This window comes from Myxine glutinosa, chromosome 6 (assembly GCF_964187855.1).
Source record: "Myxine glutinosa chromosome 6, kmMyxGlut1.1, whole genome shotgun sequence".
NCBI lineage: Eukaryota > Metazoa > Chordata > Myxini > Myxiniformes > Myxinidae > Myxine > Myxine glutinosa.
In genome coordinates, this window is record NC_136266.1 from 177,115,758 (window position 1) to 177,137,046 (window position 21,289).

Here is a 21,289-nt window from a genome sequence, read left to right on the forward strand (position 1 = left end):
AGAATTTATTTGATTTTGGGGAAGATCCGAATCCGGATGCTAGAATTTTTTAAGTGATTCGTCTTCATTAAAAAGATAGGGCCAAAAACTATATATAGCACAATATCTCAAAAAGTTATGGAAGAATTGTGACAAAACTTGGTGAATGAGTTGGGTAGGTGACAAGAACAAAGCGATTAGATTTTGGTTCAGATCCAGATCCAGATCTGACATAGCAGTTGGATACAAAATAAAAACTGATCAACGCTCTACCAAGTGCCGTTATAGTTGTTTGCTGTTATTGTCCCCTGTCGCACCGCGGAGCGAAAGGGGGACTATGGTTTTCCCCTCCGTCCGTGCGTGCGGAAGTGCGTGCGTGCGTGCGTGCGTAAGCGAAGGACCGAATTCTAATTTGGTGTGTGGGTGCATGCGTGCGTGCGTGCGTCCGTGCGTGCGTGTGTGCGGAAGTTCGTGCGTGCGTCCGTGCGTAAGCGAAGGACCGAATTCTAATTTGGTGTGTGGATGCGTGCGTGCGTGCGTGCGTCCGTGCGTGCGTGTGTGCGGAAGTTCGTGCGTGCGTCCGTGCGTAAGCGAAGGACCGAATTCTAATTTGGTGTGTGGGTGCAACTAGGCATATGGAAGAACCCTATTGAAAATTAGGTCACCACGTCAAAATCCAAAATGGCCGCCGCCATGTATGTCTGACGCCATGTATGTCTGAACCTTGTGAGCGGAATATCTTGAATAATAAGCAAAGTTCCAACTTCTAATCTGGTGTGTGGGTGTATCTAGGCATAAGGAAGAACGCTATTGAAAATTGGGTCGCCACGTCAAAATCCAAGATGGCCGCCACCATATATATGTCTGAAACTTGTGAGCCAAATATCTTGAAAAAGAAACGAACTACTAACTTCTAATCTGGTGTGTGGGTGTATCGACGCATAAGGGAGAACGCTATTGAAAATTGGGTCGCCACGTCAAAATCCAAGATGGCCGCCTTGCGTCTTCCACTTTGTCAACTCACATCACTTCACCGACGGGGGACCTAGGCATAACGCTTGTTTTGTTGTTTAAATGGCTGACTGATTTATTGATCTAGTTGAAGGATTGTATGTCAAGAGAGAGAGAGAGAGAGATCATGTTATATTTATGCTGTGAATTCTGGCCAGTAGGATTTTTTTTGTGGGAGCTGTGTGTTTTTCTACCTGTAGGTGGGAGTTTATTGGCGATTTGAAATGTAGTCGGGTACGGTATAATGGTTATATGTGTTAAAGGTTATCGGTAGGATGAGAATTATGTATCGTGGTACCGGTCGGGAATCAAACCCAGATGAGACCTCTCAATAGCAATTGTGTTAAGTCTGAGTTATCCTACCAACCACCACCACAACTACTTATTTAACGGCCCCAATTATTTCCACTTTATTGTGGGATTGGCCGGGTCTTTTTTTTTTTTTTTTTTTTTTTTTGTTCTTTGTTTTTTTGTTTTTTGGTCTTCATGTTTTTAAGCCCAAGTCTTTCATGAACTGGCTGACCATGCCATGTTTGCTGAGGATTATATCTGGTGCTGGCTGCAGTGAAAGTTGCTGTGAAATTTTAGGGAAATTTATATTTAAAAATCTTTTTCGATAAATTTTATGGAAATTTTTTATCGTATAGATTTCATTGGAGAAATTTGAGGGAGATTTATTTATTTTTAAATTTTGTTGGAGAAATTTAAGCGAGTTTTTTGATATTAAAATTTTATTGCAAAGATTTTAGGGAGATTTTTTTGTTTTTAAATTTTATTTGATAAATTTTCAGGAGATTTATTTATTTTAAAATATTATTGGAGAAATTTTAGGGAATTTTTTTTTCTATTAAAATTTTATTGGAGAAATTTTAGGGTGACTTTTTTTTCCTTTTTCTTGTTCAGATCTAGATGCCTACATTGGGGAAGAACATCTTTGGCAAAACAGCAAGAACAACACTGGAAATGTACGTGTTGCTTATTATTCATAATGAAGAATTATGCTTTGTTGTACGATTTGTTACATTGTAACTTTTTAATAATATTGTATTGTAAAATAATAATACAAATTATGCACTATTGTATTGTATAATAATATTGTACTGATAATAAGGCATATTATTTTACTGGATTTTATCAACTACAGGTTTGTTTGCCACCATGGTAACCAAGGAGGCTGATATTTTGAGTGTTAACCCTTTGTCAGAGACATTCGTGGCAAACCATAGTAAAACACTTATAAATCAACTTTTAGTTTATAATATCCATTGTTTATCTTGTATATTATATATTCCATTGTATATTCTTGTACTGATTGTGACATGATAACACAAGTTATTGTCCTGTTTGTGATTGCACAGTAAGGCGTGGTGCCGAATATGTTTGTGCCGAAAGTTAACTCCACCTTTCACACTCCATGCACTCTGTTTGTTCTGCTTCTTGAACCATGAATACGAGTCACGTTCTTTGCTTTTGCTGGAGTCATGACCACTGTATTCATTTATCATGTTCATGTGAGGCAACAGATGTTCGTAAACAAAGCGAATCAAGTCAGCATTTTACACAAAATGAATGTCACCCACCCTGCACTATTTTCAGGCATTGGAATTATGGGAAAACCTTCGTGCTGCCTTTGAGGAAATTTTGATTGGAGGTCCAGAAGACCAACAGCATGCTATGAACATGTAAGGCTTATGAACCAAGGACATAACAGCATGAGGATGAAGCAAGGTTGTGTAAGAGGAAAAATGTTATGGATGAAAGAAGCTTTAAGGGTCAGGTTACAAATGTGATTAAAAGGAGACAAAATGTAACGGACTTCGGAAAAGCAGTTGTTTGTGTTCACCTGTTTGTCGTCCCCATCTGGCTACTTCACTCATGATGCTGGGACCACAGGTTCAAATCCCATATACTGTGATGATTTGTCCATTGTCTGACGATGTCCTTGTACTTTGTGTAAGAGTGCAATGATGTCTCTTATTTTCTTTGTGCTGATTTCAATTCAATCAATTGATTGATTGATTCCTGCATCTGATTTATAGGCAAGCTGCTCCGTGAGCCAAAAGAAGGGTGTAAAATGCACGGTTAGTTTTTAAACAAAATGTTTAAATCCGAAGCACAGCAATGACCTTTTAGAAGGAATTATAAAAGTTTCAGATGAGGATAGGAGTATATTTTGGTGGAGAATATCTAAAAGTTTAAAGAAGTCACCACCATCTCTTATCTACTCCCATCCAAAACCTTGATCTTTTCTACCCCTGTTAATTCACCCCAGATCCACTTTTCTGAAATATCGACTTCTTTCCTGGAAGTCCGAGCAGTGTCCATGTGTTTTTGTTTTTTTAACTCTCCCACGTCCCCCACCCACCTTCCCACGCCTCCTCCCCCAAAGCCGTCTACCTCCCACAGATCTCCTGATGTCCCTGCTCTCAAATGTTGTACTTGTGTGCTTCCCCCTCTCTCCCCATCTTGTCTCCCGCTCCCTTTATTTCGTTTTATGTGTCCTTTTTTTTTTTTTTTTTAAATCATTAATGTTATCTCTTGCACGAGCCTCGATCTTGTATACAAAAAAATAAAAATAAAAGTGTGTAGAGGGTTAGGGGAATAGGAGGAATCATTGCTAGATCTAAAAGATTCCAAAAGGATAACACTACAAAACAGTGAAAAATGAGTGTGTGGATTCATTTAAAATGAATGTTCCAAAGTGGATTAATGTTACTTATGTGCTTATAATAATAATTATATATTAATTATATATGACATATTTAAATAAGTAAATCATATTTTAATGAATATTACAGAATAATTATTTGAAATAGAATCATACTATAATTTAAGAAGTGTGTGATATAATTCCCTGAGAAACAAAATCAAAGCCATAAATCAACTCGAAATACCAGTATTCCAGTACAGCTGCGGAATAATAAACTGGCCACAATCAGAAGTCAATAAACTGGATATCAAAACAAGGAAACTCTTCACCATCCACAAATGTTTTACAAAAATCAATGCATCCCGAGAATGTACCTGTCCAGACGAGAAGAAGGTAGCAGCCTGATGGAGCTCAACCAAGTTCCCAGAATGACAACTGTAAGATTGGCGAAATATGTAAAACGTGCAACAGACGAGCGAATCCTATTTGTAATCAAACACGAAGACAACAAACCAGAGAAGGTATCCCTAAATGTATTTATCGTTGTTTTCATTTATAAAAAGCCTTAATCCTTTTTAAAAAAGATTAAAAATAGCATTTGAGTGATAGTCACGAACAATAAGACCAATATATCACAATACAGTCACGAACAATACAGTACAAATACAATACAATATACAATACAGTACAGTACAGTACAATACAAGACAGTACAGACACGAACAATACAATAGAACAATACAGTCACGTGAAAAAGTAAGTACACCCCATGTAAAGTTTTGACTTTTTCAACATATTTCAACATACAGCTATTTGATCTTCATTTCAACAATATTGATAGATAAAGGTGATATAATATAACAAATATCATGAAACATTTACATTTTGTAGTCCATTGTATAATTTAAATAAACATAAATGCAAATTTCGCATGTGGAAAAAATTGTACACCCCTGGCTCTAATAGGTGGTATTGCCCTTTTTGGCAGAAACAACCTCAAGTAGGCATTTCTTATAACTGTCTATCAGTCTGTGACATCGACTGGGAGAAATTTTTGCCCACTCCTCCATGCAGAATTCTTTCAGCTGTGTGATGTTTGAGGGGTTTCTTGCATGCACAGCTCGTTTCAAATCCCCCCACAACTTCTCGATGGGATTTAGATCCGGGCTTTGACTTGGCCATTCCAGAACCCTCCATTTCTTTCTTTTCAGCCATTCCTTGGTGGATTTACTGGTATGTTTAGGGTCATTGTCATGTTGCAAGGTCCACCTTCGGTTGAGCTTCAACTTTCCGACAGATGGCCTCACATTATCCTCAAGCACCCTCTGGTACAATGAAGAATTAATAGTGGATTCTATGATGGTGAGCTGCCCAGGCCCTGATGCAGCAAAGCTGCCCCAAACCATAATATTTCCACCACCATGCTTTACAGTTGGAATCAGGTTCTTGTGGTCAAATGCTGTCTTTGGTTTTCGCCAAACATGTCTTCTGGTACTGTGGCCAAATAGCTCTACCTTTGACTCATCTGTCCAGTGCACATTGTTCCAGAAGTGCTGATCTTTGCCGAGGTGTTGATTGGCAAACTTTAGTCTTGCCCTGATGTTCTTTCTGGACAGCAACGGTTTCCTCCTGGCACACCTCCCATGTAGATCAAATTTGTGCAGCCTCTTTCTAATGGTAGACTCGTGCACTTTGACATCAACAGTGGCAAGGGCTACATGTAGGTCCCGTGATGACATTCTGGGGTTCTTAGAGACTTCTTTCAGCATATTGCGGTCTGCTCTCGGGCTGAACTTGCTGGGGTGGCCTGGCCTGAACAAGTTGGCAGTTGTTTGGAATCTTCTCCACTTGTAGATGATCTTCCGGGCAGTCGAATAATTGATTTCAAATTGTTTGGAGATCTTTTAAAATCCCTTCCCAGACTCGTAGGCATCTACAACCTTCTTTCTGAAGGCCTCAGAGAGCTCTTTTGATTGAGGCATGGTGACGCCAAACACTTCAACAACAACGAGCAAACCAAACTAAATGTCTGAGGTTTGAATAAGACAGGTTCCTCCAAGGTCCTCTCTAACGATGTTCTAATCATTTGCACCTGAGCTGGTGCACCTGATTCTAATTTTAGGTATTTCAAGTAGTGATAAATGTCGGGGTGTACTTACCTTTTCCACATGCGAAATTTGCATTTATGTTTATTTAAATTATACAATGGACTATAAAATGTAAATGTTTCATGATATTTGTTATATTATATCACCTTTATCTATCAATATTGTTGAAATGAAGATCAAATAGCTGTATGTTGAAATATGTTGAAAAAGTCAAAACTTTACATGGGGTGTACTTACTTTTTCACGTGACTGTATATATATATATAATCTTACTATAATTCACCAATGTCTGTCTGTCTGTCCGTTCGAAGGTACCGCAAAAACGGCTGAACCAATCGCAACGAAATTTTGGGTGGGTAATCCTTGGACCCCCTGGAGTAAAATAGGCCATGTTGTTTTTCCAATTTTTCTAAGTTTTCCAATTTTCCAGTTTTTCCAAACACGATGGAATAATATTTACCGATATGAACAGTGATGTGGCTTTTATTGAAATTCTACAAATACTGTGTAGATTTTGATGAGAATTACGAACCTGCAGCGAATCCAGAACTGGACAGATTACGCAATGCGCAGGTTTGATAATATCCCAATACAACCGTCATTCATTCGTAATGTTAAATCGTTAAATGTTAATCGTGTTAATCGTTTTGTTAAAGTATCAATTGATGATTGGAATTGAGCGAATACAATTACGATTTTGAATTCGTAATTGTGTTCACCCAACTGTACAGAACTTCACATCAGTATTTAAATATTTGTTTATGTCATGAATGTTGTTAAAAGTTTATTTTTTATATTAATGTTATTTAATTTGTGATTGGAGTTATGCTGTTTGGAATGAAGAAAGAGATATTGAGTTCAAGTGAATGACGGAATGCCGTGATGGTTTTTAGTTTCTAAACGTGATATTCGCGGATCGCCATATGCAGATTCGCCATTGACTGTGTATGGAACACACGTACCTGTTCGCTTGCAAACAGGTACGTTTTTCATGGAAGTCCTTCACGAACTTGCTGTCCATGTCTGACGTGCGACTGAAGGTGCTACAGGAATGTGGAATTTATTGGTTTCATGCTTTAGCATTCGCCGTTTCTGCATTGCCTGTTTGCTTCTGGCCTCCCACCTGTGCGTAGCACAGGTACCTCACTAGTAAATATAATAGAGCAAACATATATGGTTATGCTGTTATGTTTAAATGCGACGAAAACGTCTTCTTCTTGTTCAAACAAAATTAACACCCTCTTAATTAACCCACTTAATTACGTTTAGACTGCTGAGACCCCTCAGACCTTTGATGACCCTTTAATTCCTCCAAGATCCTTAAGACCACCAAGACCTCCTGAAGACCCAAAATACCCTTATAGACCCTGAAGACCCCAAAAACGCCGAAGCCTCAAAATACCCCAAAGACCCAAAATACCCTTGAAGGCCCTGAGGCTCAAAAGAAGACCCAAATGGCCCCGAAGACCCCAAAGACCCTGAAGACCCAAAAGACAGCGAAATGGTCAAGGATGCCTATCCCTCTGAAACGACATGTGGTGAGGCGCGCGGAGCACGCCGAATCACGCTAGTATACATGAGATATTGCCCGTCACAAGTCTTTCAGGCCACTCGAGGTGGGGGCTACACAAAGGAAAGTATAGATTTTAGACAGAAAGGAGGAATCTATTGACATTCCTCTTGAATTGAGGTATGTTGGGATTGAGGGGTAGGTAAACTGATTGATGCTGTGCAGGGGGAAAAAAACGAGAATACCTCATGAATATGATGAAAACTATAATATGGTCGATTTTGTTACAACAAAGGTGATTCAACGTGTTTGACGAGAATCAAAGATGTGGTGGAGCCTTTCCAAGATGAAAGCTGTGAACATCGGCCATAATAATCACTGAGACAGATTGACAACACAACATGAGCATGGGAGATGCTAAATTAAATAACTTCACATGAATAGTCACTTCATCCTGTATATACATCATCTTCAATGTACATGACAAACGTGTGTATATATTGTTGTGGTTTTTAGAACCCTCCACTTGGTAAATTTTTGTAAATGTTCCCTTATAAATAATCCCCTGTAAATACTCCCATTTTTTGTGTGAAGTTCAAAGGTCGCACACTAGTTAGGTCATATTGCAACACGTAGGACCCCATAGATTCTTCTTTAGTTATTTCATTAGTCTATGTTTCAGTTAAGGATCTGTTTCCAATAGTTTGACTCTGCGTTGTATTAATCAAATAAGATAGGCCCCTTCAATTATCCCCAATCATCTCTCTCTCTCCAAAGTGCCAGTAGCCGTATTGTAGCGTTCGCTGCCCTTTTTGGTTTGATTGCTGGCCCCAAGCCGCCATTACGCACGCGGTCAGAGTGGGAGAAAAAGGGAGGAGCGGCCAGGAACCTAGGCGTGGCCCCCATCAACGCGTCACGAGGGGAGGTACTGATGAACCCTTGTGACCAATCCGGGCCGAGGCGTGTTCACAGGTAGGCGGAGCAAAGCGGACGCGGCTTGATACGCGAGGCTTCCAATAAAAGCGGGAGCGCAAAGCCTTTTCATGCGGAGAGACCGAGGGAGATGAACGAGATCGGCAGAGGCGAGAGAACAGCGCAGAGGCGGGGAACATAAGAACATTGCGCAGAGGATCATTTGGGACGATCGTTGTCAATACGAACTGCCGTGGTTTTGAGGGCGTTCGGTATGCTATACGTGCATTCATCCCAGCCCCTCGCGTTTGTAAGGTCCGGTCGCGTGCCAATGATGTCAAGCTGCCAGCCGTCCTTCACCCGCGGACACAGAGCCTGGACCATCCCCTCGCCTGGAACCATCCGCCTGGACCTTCCTCCCCTACCAGCTACCTTTCGTGTGAGTCTGTCTGTTTGTCAGGGGTGTGTTATATAAGAGTGTATAAGGTTGCCCTATGTCCTTTTGTTTCCTCTTCTGTATATTCCCTTCTTTCGTTTCCTCTTTTAGATAGTGAATAAACCATATTTGTTTCTCCTTTACCCTTCTTATTCTTTGCTTCATCTCGTCCGATCGTCTTAGTCTTTTCCCCATTGAGTACCTGTGGCACGATTTGGCCAACCGCTATAGTCGGGTTTCGTCCTTTTGTTAACGGCCTGAGTCGTGGCTCGCTTCGCGAGTGCTGTACTCTGAGATCCGCAACAATATATATATATATATATATATATACATATATTAATGCACCAAAACTGATCTTATGGTGAGTAATAACCATACTGTAAAAACTGGAATTGGTAAAGAACTTGTCTGACTTTTCATAATGGAAATGACCGTCATTGTACGCTTTTATGATGATTATGATGATCAATACACTGTTTCGGAGGAAAACTTGTACAACTGAGTATTCAGTGGGTGTGGGAGATCATTCTTTTGCATCGCTGGGCAACCACATTATAAGTAGAATCACTCAAAATAACCTTTGAGATTTTCAGTGTTATTCTTTACTCATTCCTTGACTTGAGTAATAAAGTGATGTGGCCTAAAAACAGACTGAATGTCGGAACCAAATTCCAATTTTTTTTCTCATTTGTGGAATTAGAAAACCAGCCATGAGGTCTGTTCGGTGAACGAGGTTTTGGAATAGCATTTTGACTGATTGTTCATGTGATGCACCAGATCTTTGAAGATCCTTCTGGACCCACTCTACAGAGACTTTGGTTCCATGACAAACTTCACCACAGGTTTCGCAATTGACAACTTCGATCTTGATGAGAATGTGCCCGGTATGTATTTGTTTTTTATTTCAAAATTTCGCATCACTCTGCTATGAAGACACTTGAGGACAAAATTTCGCATCACTCTGCTATGAAGACACTTACCTTTTTAGGTTTTTTTTACATCGTCGCTGATGTCTAATAGGCATTTACAAATGCCATTGTAACATTGGCTTCCAAGATCTATTGTAACACAAATTTTCAAATGATTAAGTCAGATGATCTGATGTGCAAATTCTAATCGCTTTAACACAAATCCAGCTTCCCAATTTGTGAATAATTACAAATGTATGTCAAATATCCAATGTTGACCTTTGAAAAGAGTAGACCATTGCGTGCTGTTACCCTGGCCAAATTCCAGACTTTGGTTCACCCAATAGGGGAGACTAGCTCCACCACATTCCATTGCCTCATGATAAATGGCTTCTGCCTTTGTATCCTCCCAACAATTATTTCGGTCGAGAGATGCAAAGTGAAGATAACACGGTGTTTACATCACTTACTATTTGAACAGAGAGACACGGATTGTAAATGTAACAAATTAGAACCACAATGTGCACACTTGCGCATTAATTGCCCTGAGAGTGTGCTCACACGTGATGGACGGACTCACCTGACCCTGATGCCACATGTGTGTACAGTGCTGCGAGTCAAGGATCTGGTGAATGACCCTGATTCTATGGAGAGACAGCTGTTGCATGTGGTTAATCTTACCATGGGAAGCAGCAAAGCCATTATGAATGCCAGACTGACTTCTACCAAGGCAAGTGATGTCGCCCCAACAAGGCCTTGACGTAGGGATTTATCTTTACCATGATCGCAGCTTATCGATGATGCAAGGAGACAACAGACTAAGGAACTCCACTGTATATGACTTAAACTTGGGGTTCTTACATCATGAGGCAGCAGATTTTATTTTTTTCATCCACAATTCACAATGAGCCATAAAAAAACTGCTTTGGTTTCTATAGCTATGAATACATTCATTAACGTCTTCTAGTTAACCGTCTTCGTCTTCGAATACATTCATTAACGTCTTCATTAACCCTTTTTTGGGGTGGCAGGGGTGGGGCGGGGGCGGGGGGGGGGGGGGATTTGCAAGTATCATGCTTGCATGACGTCTTCTTTCTTTTATTTATTTTACAGATGTGTTTGCAGTTTTTACATAAATTTTCATTGAGATTTTTATTTCACAGTTTAGTTAAAGAAATTACAATTTTCAAATGCTTCATATCGATTGAGGTTTTTTTTTTTTTTTCCTACGCGTTTATGGTTTTTTACATAAATTTTCATTTACGGACTCTTTTTTTTTTTTCATTTATGGACATTATTGTCATGTGTATTTCACAGCTTATAGTTATATAAATTACAATTTTCAAATGCGAGATATTTATTGAGGTTTTTTTAGTTTGTTTATGCTTTTACATATGCCTTTAGGGTTTTTTACATAAGTGTTAATTTATGGATGCTTTCCGACGGTTCTGTGATTTTTCCCTGTGTACTGGCTTCGATGCCCATTGGCTTGCCAAATTTAAGCTTTCTACTACACCCGGAAGGTGCCAAACACTAATATCAGTCAGGCAGTCAGATCAGTGGTTTAAACAGCTATATATTTTTTTTTTTTTTTTTTTTTTTTTTTTTTGCGGATCTCAGCGCCGGCCTTCTCCCCTTACCAAGGGGGGATTAGTCCCCTTGTCTTTGACTGGCCGACGGGACCCGGGACCTATGACGTCCTTCCCGGACAGCGCGAAATAGGGTATTAGGACTAGAATCGCTATTACCTAATTACTCGCGCTGCCCTGAAACAAGGAAATAAGCCCCGCACGAATCACGTGTGTTGAGATGCCGAGCGGTGCGTACACGCGATCCGTGCCATTTATATGGTGACCCCGGTTCTAGCGATCTTATTCGTGCCATGCTTACCCAATGGAGAAATCACACAGGCGATCGAATTGGGAAGGAAGGAATAACAAGATTTATTTACACTATTTACAATGGTTCAGAAAAAGGGGGCACAGTGCAGCCTTAAAACAGTCTTAACTTACTACCCAGGACAAACGGGCCCGTTTCACACACAGACACACTCACACGGGGCTTGCAGCTGCAGGATAATGTTCACCACGTCCATGGATGGCTCTCATGCAGCTCCCTCCAGTCTCCGATTCGTCCCGTGCAGATGGTAAGTAGAGAGGGCAGGAGCTCTCCGCGTGTCATTTAGCGCACAAGGGTTAATTTGGGGCGATTTGGTAGGGAGCGGACTTCAGCGGTGATCACTGGTGGCTATTACCGCGTTCACTCGCGTGGCTGAGTAGGCGATATTCGCCACCGGCGCGTCTGGCTGCCTTTCCTCCGGCGCGTACGTTATACTCGAGATATAGTGCAATGCCTCCAAAGCGAGCGATGCGAATCAAGTTCTTCAAAGTCCTCTTGATCAACAAGTCCTCTCACGTGTGCTCTCCCCTTGCGAGTCCTCGGCAGTCCTTTCAAGGGCTTTGTGCAATCACTTATATAGGCACGCCCCGCGAACCTTCTAGCACTTACCAGACGCGCCTCTCCACACCCCCCTCACACCATGCCGTTAGAGCCCTGGTTGGCTGGTGGCTCTTACCATCATCGCCTCTGATGCTCCACCTTGACGCCGCCCCACCCCGACCCCGCGCTCCTCCTTCTTATGCCTACCTCATGTTACTCGATTAGTGAGCGAACAAAGGGCAGCAAAATGCTGCTGGCAGCCAAAGCATAACAAACTGAGCGGGTCAGCCAAATGGGGCGCGGGATCAATTATGCCCATAGAGGTGGAATTGGAGGGTGGACGCAAAAATGAAGGGGACCTAAACTCATGTCTTTACACAACGCAGGTATCAATAGGGGAAATGGCCGATACTTACACATACTATGACATAACTAATACTACAAGGTGGCCTACGAGTTGCTCGTGGACTAACTATGGGGGGAAACCCTTTAACCTTTAATGATCAATATGTGCCAATCTCAAAACCGTAGCACTGCCCCCCTCCCTTGCCAGACTCGTCCCCGAGTCGAACCCACACAGGTGAGAACGACCGGTTTTGAGAAAGGTTTGGGACTACTCTTTAAATTACGTGTGACACTTAGATGTGGTTTCCCTCTACATTTAATCTAACACCCTGTATGTGACAGTTTTACAACACTAGATATGTCCCACCTACTGCGTTGTGTACTAACTAACAGACTCACACCCACAGCTAACCGAATTGTGGAATTGATTCTCAAACTAAACATAAAGCCGGTGGGGAGCATGTTATTTACAACACTAAACTAATTATTTACATCTCTATAACCCAGGACCTGTTCTTTTGTGGAAAGAAATTTGGAGGGGAGAAAACACAATGCACCAATACACCAATACACAAAAATGCACAATCACCATTTCAAATGTCATATTTGCTGCTTGGCTGCATCTTCTTGCTTCCTGCTTCGTCTTCGGTGTGCCATAATAAAAACTTGAGGTCTTCTTTCCTGACACACCAGAATACATTGTACAAACCATGTTCGTTTTTATCTGCCAGCAGGGCCAATCTTATGGTCCAACTGTGTGACATTGACGCCACTTAAAGCCAGTGGTCCGCAGGTGCAAGGTAACGTTTGCAGCAAATGTCTGCTCAGCAAAGATGCGAGGCCACAGAATGTGTGGTCCATAAGGTGTATTGGTGCAGCAAAAGGTAGCAGGGGCGCCGCACAAGTGTAGCCAGGCGCAGCTGCACAGTTCAGGGTTCCTGCACACTTCCCCTCCAAAATGGGTCCATGGGTGGGGAGGAAGACAAAGCACAGTTAGCAGAGGAAAGGGCGCAAGGGTACACATCAATACGAGGCAATGCAACATGAGGGGCGCGGGAGAGCGAGCAGAGAAAGCTCGTCCCGAACCGTTCGTAACCCCACATGTCAGCCTCCACTACCCTTGCCCTTCCCTGTATTTACAATTTACAAATCCGTCACTACATCTTGTCCCCCGTATCCCCCTCTAAACCAAATTCGTTTTCCAATCCCTCCCAAGAAGGAAGAGATGGAATTACATAATGTCACACTCACGTCATGATGCGTCTTTACCATGCAAATAGTTCACAAAGCCTGGTGTGGAGTTCCATCTCCCTTGGTGAGTGGATGCGGATGGTGTGAAGAGATTTCTCATCCTAACTATACTCTAATAAAATTAACTCGGTTACACTAGCCGGGGTCTTGCCTGCCAATTCAATTGGCCATCGTTACACTATGTGGTTCTAAAAACCAATTCCCATTGACCCACCCTGTGGTGCCATCCAATTTGGGTCTCACTCCCCAATTTTTCACTACTGTGCCTTTGCACAATTTCGGGGCTGGGTCATGTGGCTCCACTAGCAGGTCCAACTACCTGCACACCTCCGCCACTGAGGTCGCCACCCGAGCTTACCTTGCTTCTTGCGACTACCCTAAATCGGGGAAGGCCCCTCCTGGCTCTCTCACCCCTCTGATGCCCTCTCTGGCATTGGGCTACCCGGGCCATTCTCCTGGATCCTCGGGCCCCACTGAACACAACTCTGAACTCTAAATGACTGGCTCCCAGAGCCTACCTGCGGCCTCACCTGGCCGACAGACTACCAGTGGCGGAGTGCCCCAATAACCATACACACCAACAAAGCCCACATGCCCAGCCATTCCACAGACTCATGCACCCATCCAAGCACTTCATGCTACTTCCTGCACCACAGATGTCAATATCCAAACAATTTACCTAAACCCTCTACCTAACTTTAAACTACCCTCCCCGGGTATCCGTGAAGGGGTCCATCCTCCCCCATCCACTCCTTCGCACCATGCATTCCACACCTTTTATGTCACACCAAGCATTCCACACTATTCATTCCACACACCAAGTACTCTTGCACACTTCTTGTGCTCTCATTCCTCTTTCCATACACTCCAACACAACTCCACTTGTCCTCAATACACCACTCATACATCACCTCTGGTCATCCCCGACCAATGCCTCATTTGCTCAAGCCCAAGCACATGGTGGTTCCCATTCAATTCCTCATTTTCTCAAGCCCAAGCACATGGTGGTTCCCATTCAATTCCTCATTTGCTCAAGCCCAAGCACACAGTGATTCCCATTCAATTCCTCATTTGCTCAAGCCCAAGACACACCCACAATTTCTCCACACTACTACACACACACAGCATCATCTAATTGACTACTTCCCTCTAAAACTCGTGCTTTCCCGTCTTCCCTTACACTAAGCACTCCCTCGTCATTATCATCCTTCTAATCTCTCTACGTCCCCTCTACCTGTACCAATGTCCCTACTTAAATCTCCGTCTCCTATTGTCATTTACTAAATCCCGAACAATATCCTAGCCTGCCCCTGGCTAGCTTACACTGCCATCCCCATATTCTAATGCTCATGTGCCCCCATTGTGAGGGATGGTAAAACGATCATTCCCCCATGCCGGGTACCATTCCCAAATACTACTGCCATTTGTCCACTATACTGGAGCCTCTCGGTGCGGCAATACATTTTCGTCACAGCTCGGCTTCGAAAAGCCGAGCAATGCATACGGGTGGTTGGTCTCCTGTTGGTTGGGTCCGTCCGGCATTTTTGATTCAGGGGAGGAGGTTTTGTTGGGCCTAGGTTACAGGCGCCATCTCTGCGCGGAGCCTTTCGGTCCCCGGCACGATGACCCAACCTCCCCCGGGTCGGAGTACCGCGCCCGCCAGGGGGCGAGGTTCCGACCTCTCCTACCGCCCCCCCCCCCCCCACCCCCTTGAAACGTGCCGTTTGCCTCTTTCGCCATGGCACGGCACCGACCATACAGGGCGGGGTCCAGCCCGAATTGTGCGCGCCACTGTGGCAACGATCCCGCCGGTCCCCGCAGCACACAAAGCGCACCACGCCCCGAGAGCTCGCGTCGGCTATACGTCGGCCTAAACGCTAACCCCCCGGTCTGGGTCGATGCTTGAGCCACATTCTCACACCACGCGATCCTTTCCAGACCCATTCCACACCAAGGCATCCCAGCGCCTCCCATACACTCCCCGCATTCTACCACAGCACTCTCCTGTGCACACTCTTCTCTTGCACACTCAGGTGCACACCACTCAGGCGCACTCACTTGCGCACACTCCTTTGTTACGCACTCAGTAACAACCACGGGTGTGCACTCTTCTGGTACACACCCAATCAGCGCACACTTACCCATGGGTGTGCAATCTCCTGTTGTACACCCAATCACGTGCTCTGGTGTGCACTCCCGCACACTCTCTACAACATGCTCCGGTGTGCATTCTCGCACACCCTCTTCGGCCATCGCACACTCTGTGTCGCACTCTTCACACATACACTCTGTTGTGCATTCGCTCTCACTCTTGGTAACACACTCTCCCGTTACACACTCGCGCTTCGGTGCCGTTCGCACACGCGCGCCATTCACTCTCGTACACCTCCCCATGGACCTTCCTCGAGCGCCCGGGTTACGTCTCGATCCCAAGCGCACGAAAAATCTTTTTGCGCCAAACATTTTCGCACCATACACGCTCCTACTCACCTTTGGGACCCTTTTCCGCAGCAGCACCTGCAAACTTCCATTGGGGTTAGACAGCACGACATCACGATGTGAATCCAGACTTTGAGTAAATTCCATCTCAATCTCCCGTGATACATGTACTAACTCTGCCGTCTCTTCAACCCCAATTTCAACTATTTCTTTTATTTCAATTATTTCTAGCTCAACGACCGCCGGTGCACATAAAATAAAATTTCCCAATTCGGCGGCCATCGGCTTTTCCACACCCCGAGTCGCGATTTCTATTCCGGTCAACTAAACTACGCTCTGCTCTACCCGGCTTTCCACGCGTTCCTCACATCGCGCTACCCCGTCGCATACCAATGCGACTTTCCCGCTCGACCTGCGCCTTATGTCCTCCCCCATCTTTTTTATTAACTCCCCTCGGGTGTCCATTTTGCTTTCCAGCCAGTTTTTTTAACTCTTCCAATTCCAGGGTGGATTTGTCCCCCATTTATTTCAATTGGCCACCCATTTTTTTTAATTGGCCACCCATTTTTTCTATGTCCCGGGGTGGATTTGTCCCCCAATTCTTTCAAATGGCCACCTATGGCATCCATTTTTGCATTCATTTCATTACTTTGCACCACGAAACATGCTTTGATTTGCGCCACGAAGGTGCCCATTTCCATTGGCGCTGCGGGCTCGGCTCTCGCCACCACGTGCGAGGCGCCGCCATTTCCTACCCCTACCGCCGGCCCCTCCTCAATGTCCTCTTCCATTTCTCCCAATTCTTCCCGGGGGTCCTGGGTTATCAATCATAACTCCTCATCAGATACCTCTTCTTCTACCCCCACCGACATTCGACCGTCTTGGCTAGCCATGGCACGAATGAAATTTAGATGTTAATACGAAATTTCGGTCGCTCGTAATTTTCGAGTGTGTTAAGCGCACTTCGGGTCCCAATCCAAACTCCTGACACCAAATGTTGTGGATCTCAGTGCCGGCCTTCTCCCCTTACCAAGGGAGGATTAGACCCCTTGTCTTTGACTGGCCAACGGGACCCGGGACCTATGACGTCCTTCCCGGACAGCGCAAAATAGGGTACTAGGACTAGAATCGCTATTACCTAATTACTCGTGCTGCCCTGAAATGAGGAAATAAGCCCCGCACGAATCACGCGTGTTGAGACGCTGAGCCGTGCGTACAAGCGATCCGTGCCGTTTATATGGTGACCCCGGTTCTAGCGATCTTATTCGTGCCACGCTTACCCAATGGAGAAATCACACAGGCGATCGAATTAGTAAGGAAGGAATAACAAGATTTATTTACACTATTTACAATGGTTCAGAAAAAGGGGACACAGTGCAGCCTTAAAACAGTCTTAACTTACTACCCAGGACAAACGGGCCCGTCTCACACACAGACACACTCACACGGGGCTTGCAGCTGCAGGATGATGTTCACCACGTCCAGGGATGGCTCTCGTGCAGCTCCCTCTGGTCTCCGGTTCGTCCCGTGCAGATGGTAAGTAGAGAGGGCAGGAGCTCTCCGCATGTCGTTTGGCGCACAAGGGTTAATACGGGGCGATTTGGTAGGGAGCGGACTTCGGCGGTTAGCGGTGATCACTGGCGGCTATTACCGCGTTCACTTGCATGGCTGAGTAGGCGATATTCGCCACCGGCACGTCTGGCTGCCTTTCCTCCGGCGCGTACGTTATACTCGAGATATAGGGCAATGCCTCCAAAGCGAGAGATGCAAATCAAGTTCTTCAAAGTCCACTTGATCAACAAGTCCTCTCATGTGCGCTCTCCCCTTGCGAGTCCTCGGCAGTCCTTTCCAGGGCTTTGTGCAATCACTTATAAAGGCATGCCCCACGAACGTTCTAGCACTTACCAGATGCGCCTCTCCACGCCCCCCTCACGCCATGCCGTTAGAGCCCTGGTTGGCTGGTGGCTCTTACCGTCATTGCCTCTGATGCTCCGCCTTGACGCCACCCCACCCCGACCCTGCGCTCCTCCTTCTTAGGCCTACCTCGTGTTCCTCGACTAGTGAGCGAACAAAGGGCAGCAAAATGCTGCTGGCAGCCAAAGCGTAACAAACTGAGCGGGTCAGTCAAATGGGGCGCGGGATCAATTATGCCCATAGAGGTAGAATTGGAGGGTGGACGCAAAAATGAAGGGGACCTAAACTCATGTCTTTACACAACGCAGGTATCAAAAGGGGAAATGGCCTATACTTTCACATACTATGACATAACTAATACTACAAGGTGGCCTACGTGTTGCTCGTGGCCTAACTATGGGGGGCAACCCTTTAACCTTTAATGATCAATATGTGCCAATCTCAAAACCGTTGCAATATATATATATATATGGGTCAGAATTTTGAACGAGGTACATTTGGGCCTCCCAGGGGTCAAAAATTTTTTTGGGGAATAGCTAAAAATCACCTTGATATCCTTAAAGCCCTAAGCCTGGGCTATCAAACGCAGCCAAACTGACACCGATCGGCCCAGAGGTTCCGTTTTTATTCATGGTCAAAGTTTCCCTTCCTTGTTAGCATAACGTAAGAGACCAAAATAAGATATATGAATTCCTTCCTCTTCTTCCCGAAGATGCTGTTTCGGCTAGTTTTGCGTACTTAACACACCAGGAGCGTCCCAATCTTTTGAAATGGCATATAATTCAAGCTAATGTGATGGTCTGATGGTATATTTCACTTCGATATGCACTTACCTGGCTTACAGGGAGCATGACGTGCGTAACGTAAGAGACCGTTATGGTTTCTAAATTCACACTCAAGCTTGTTGTGTCTCAGAGAAACAAAGGAGGTCAATGATTTTTACAGAGTTAATACATACATATAAGTGCTGTTTGTTGCACCCTAAAGAAGAACTATGGAACACGCTGATATGTGTAAAACAGGGCTTATATAAATATCTCTTACGTTACGGTTCATCTGCTTCATCCTATATGAGGAGGAGCTGTGACTCAGGAACTGACATGAGTAACACAAAAACACATTCAGTAGAGTAGTTATATAGATCTACTTTTATTCCAGCTGTGAAAAGTATCTGAAAAAGGCTTTTATAATGAATGCATGGCTTGGAAGGGTAACGAAATACTAAATAAATGCCCTTTTTCACCATTTTGTGAGGTTCAGAGGCTTATAACATGTAGATAATTGATAAAAAGTATATAAAACTATACATTTTCTGAAAGCCGTGATTGTGTTCTACAAGATGACACCTAAATGTACTAATTCAGAACATTTGGGACAAAGTTATATAGGTTTAAAGCAATCAATGTGTGTTTTTTGGGATTTGTACCTCGTTCAAAATTTTGACACATATATATATATATATATATATATATATATATATATATATATATATATATATATATATATAATATCTATATTATAATAGCCGTAGATGATTCTGTCTGTCTGTCTGTCTGTCTATCTGTTGGGTGTCTGTCCGGGGTGTGGCTTACTCGGTTTGCAGAGTAGCTCCACCCATAGCTCCACCCATTCTGGGAGTGGCTATAAACAAATATCCACCATTTTATTAACTCGCATAGCTTTGAGTCCTGTTTTGTAGGCCCGTGGTGTCTTGCTCTCCCCCAGTTTTATTTCAAATCGAATTCGATAAATCATTTCATTTTTCACAGTCGCTAACATAGTTTTAGACTCGGTTGAAAAAAAACTCGGGAAGAAAATCCGATGAAAGTTGCCGTTTATAGAACGAAATGAATTCTCAAAGGCCTGTAACTTCAAGGCCATTGAGTCTCTCTCACGCCTTTATCTCCAATCTAACTCACCATATGATTTCATTTTTATCGATGGTTTTACTTTTAGACTCGGTGTCAGCAATAATTGAGAACAATCCACACACGCGGGAAAATGCAGAGATATATTTTTTAAAATCGCGTCATGGTGTATCATACACCGCCCAACATGACACCGCCGGCAATGTGTCGATATATATTAAAAATTCGCTTTTGCTTTTCCGTTATGATATATTACTATTTCGTTTGATGATAGTCGTCACAAAAACGTCAACAATGATGCCGACATATATTTCTTCGTTTTTATTTCATTCAACATATTAGCCGGAAGTAAAATATGTTTCAGGAAATTACCGAGAGATATTTCTTCGTTTTTTTTTATTAGTTATGTGCGCATACACTTTAAATAGGTTTATTTGAAATCTTTAATTTTCCACAATATAATTTACTTGCCATTTATCATTTGATGATTACGAGACAAATTCCTCTTGAGGATCGTGACAATTCATGCGTTGCGTGGAAACTTCCATTTCCAAAATGAATGAGACGATCGATGAAGAACGACTCGGTGTCACCAACGCGGGAAAATGCAGAGATATATTTTTTAAAATACACCATATCACCGCACAACACCGCCCAACAGCCAACAAGTATCATACACCGCCCAACAGCCAACGAGTATCATACACCGCCCAACATGACACAGACAGCAACATGTCGACATTATCGCTTTTTCTTTAAACCGAGTGAACCGAGCCGAACCGAATACACCGCGTGAATTCACCGAGCGAATTTCAGCCAATTCCACCTATTTCTTCGTTTTTATTTTATTCGTTACCAGCAGAAGTACCCAGCGTTGCCGGGCGGGGGAGGGGGGAAGGGCACGTACACTTTAAACATGTATATACATGTGGGATGTGGGATATATACATGTGGGACATGTGTACGTGTGTGTACGTGTGTACGTGTGTGTGTGTGTGTGTGTGTGTGTGTGTGTGTGCGCGCGTGAATATGTGTGTGTGTGTATATATGTGTGTGTATGTGTATGTAGGCTAACCCCCGCTCTAGCAGGGAAAATGGCCTTAAAATGCATGTTGTTGTTGTATGTGTATATACATGTCTGTGTGTGTGTGTTTGTGTGTATATGTGTCTGTACGTGTGTGTGTGTGTGTCTGTTGTGTGTGTGTGTGTGTGTGTGTGTGTGTGTGTGTGTGTGTGTGTGTGTGTGTGTGTGTGTGTGTGGAGATGTATATATGTGTATATATGTGTATATGTGGATACATATGTGTATACATATTTGCATATGTGCATATGTGTATATGTGTCTGTACGTGTGTGTGTGTGTGTGTGTGTGTGCATGTGTGTCGATGTACGTGTGTGTGTATGTGTATATGTGTGTGGGTGTATATGTGTGTGTGTGTGTATATGTAAACATGGGCCGGTGTGTGTGTAAAGTGTGAGGAGGTATTGGAGAGGAAAATGCAGAGATATATTTTTTTAA

The 21,289-nt window shown here is 43.5% G+C and overlaps 1 protein-coding gene across 1 annotated transcript in view; it reads left to right on the top strand.

Annotated features, from left to right (window-relative positions):
- LOC137429501 (uncharacterized) overlaps positions 1-21,289 on the top strand; it is a 278,822-nt gene that overhangs the window by 126,596 nt on the left and 130,937 nt on the right. Inside the window, exons 23-26 of the mRNA XM_078781105.1 lie at positions 1,894-1,955; positions 2,587-2,672; positions 9,384-9,490; positions 10,123-10,244. Of these exons, the coding sequence (XP_078637231.1) occupies positions 1,894-1,955; positions 2,587-2,672; positions 9,384-9,490; positions 10,123-10,244 (377 nt within the window). The remainder of the gene's footprint in view (positions 1-1,893; positions 1,956-2,586; positions 2,673-9,383; positions 9,491-10,122; positions 10,245-21,289) is intronic.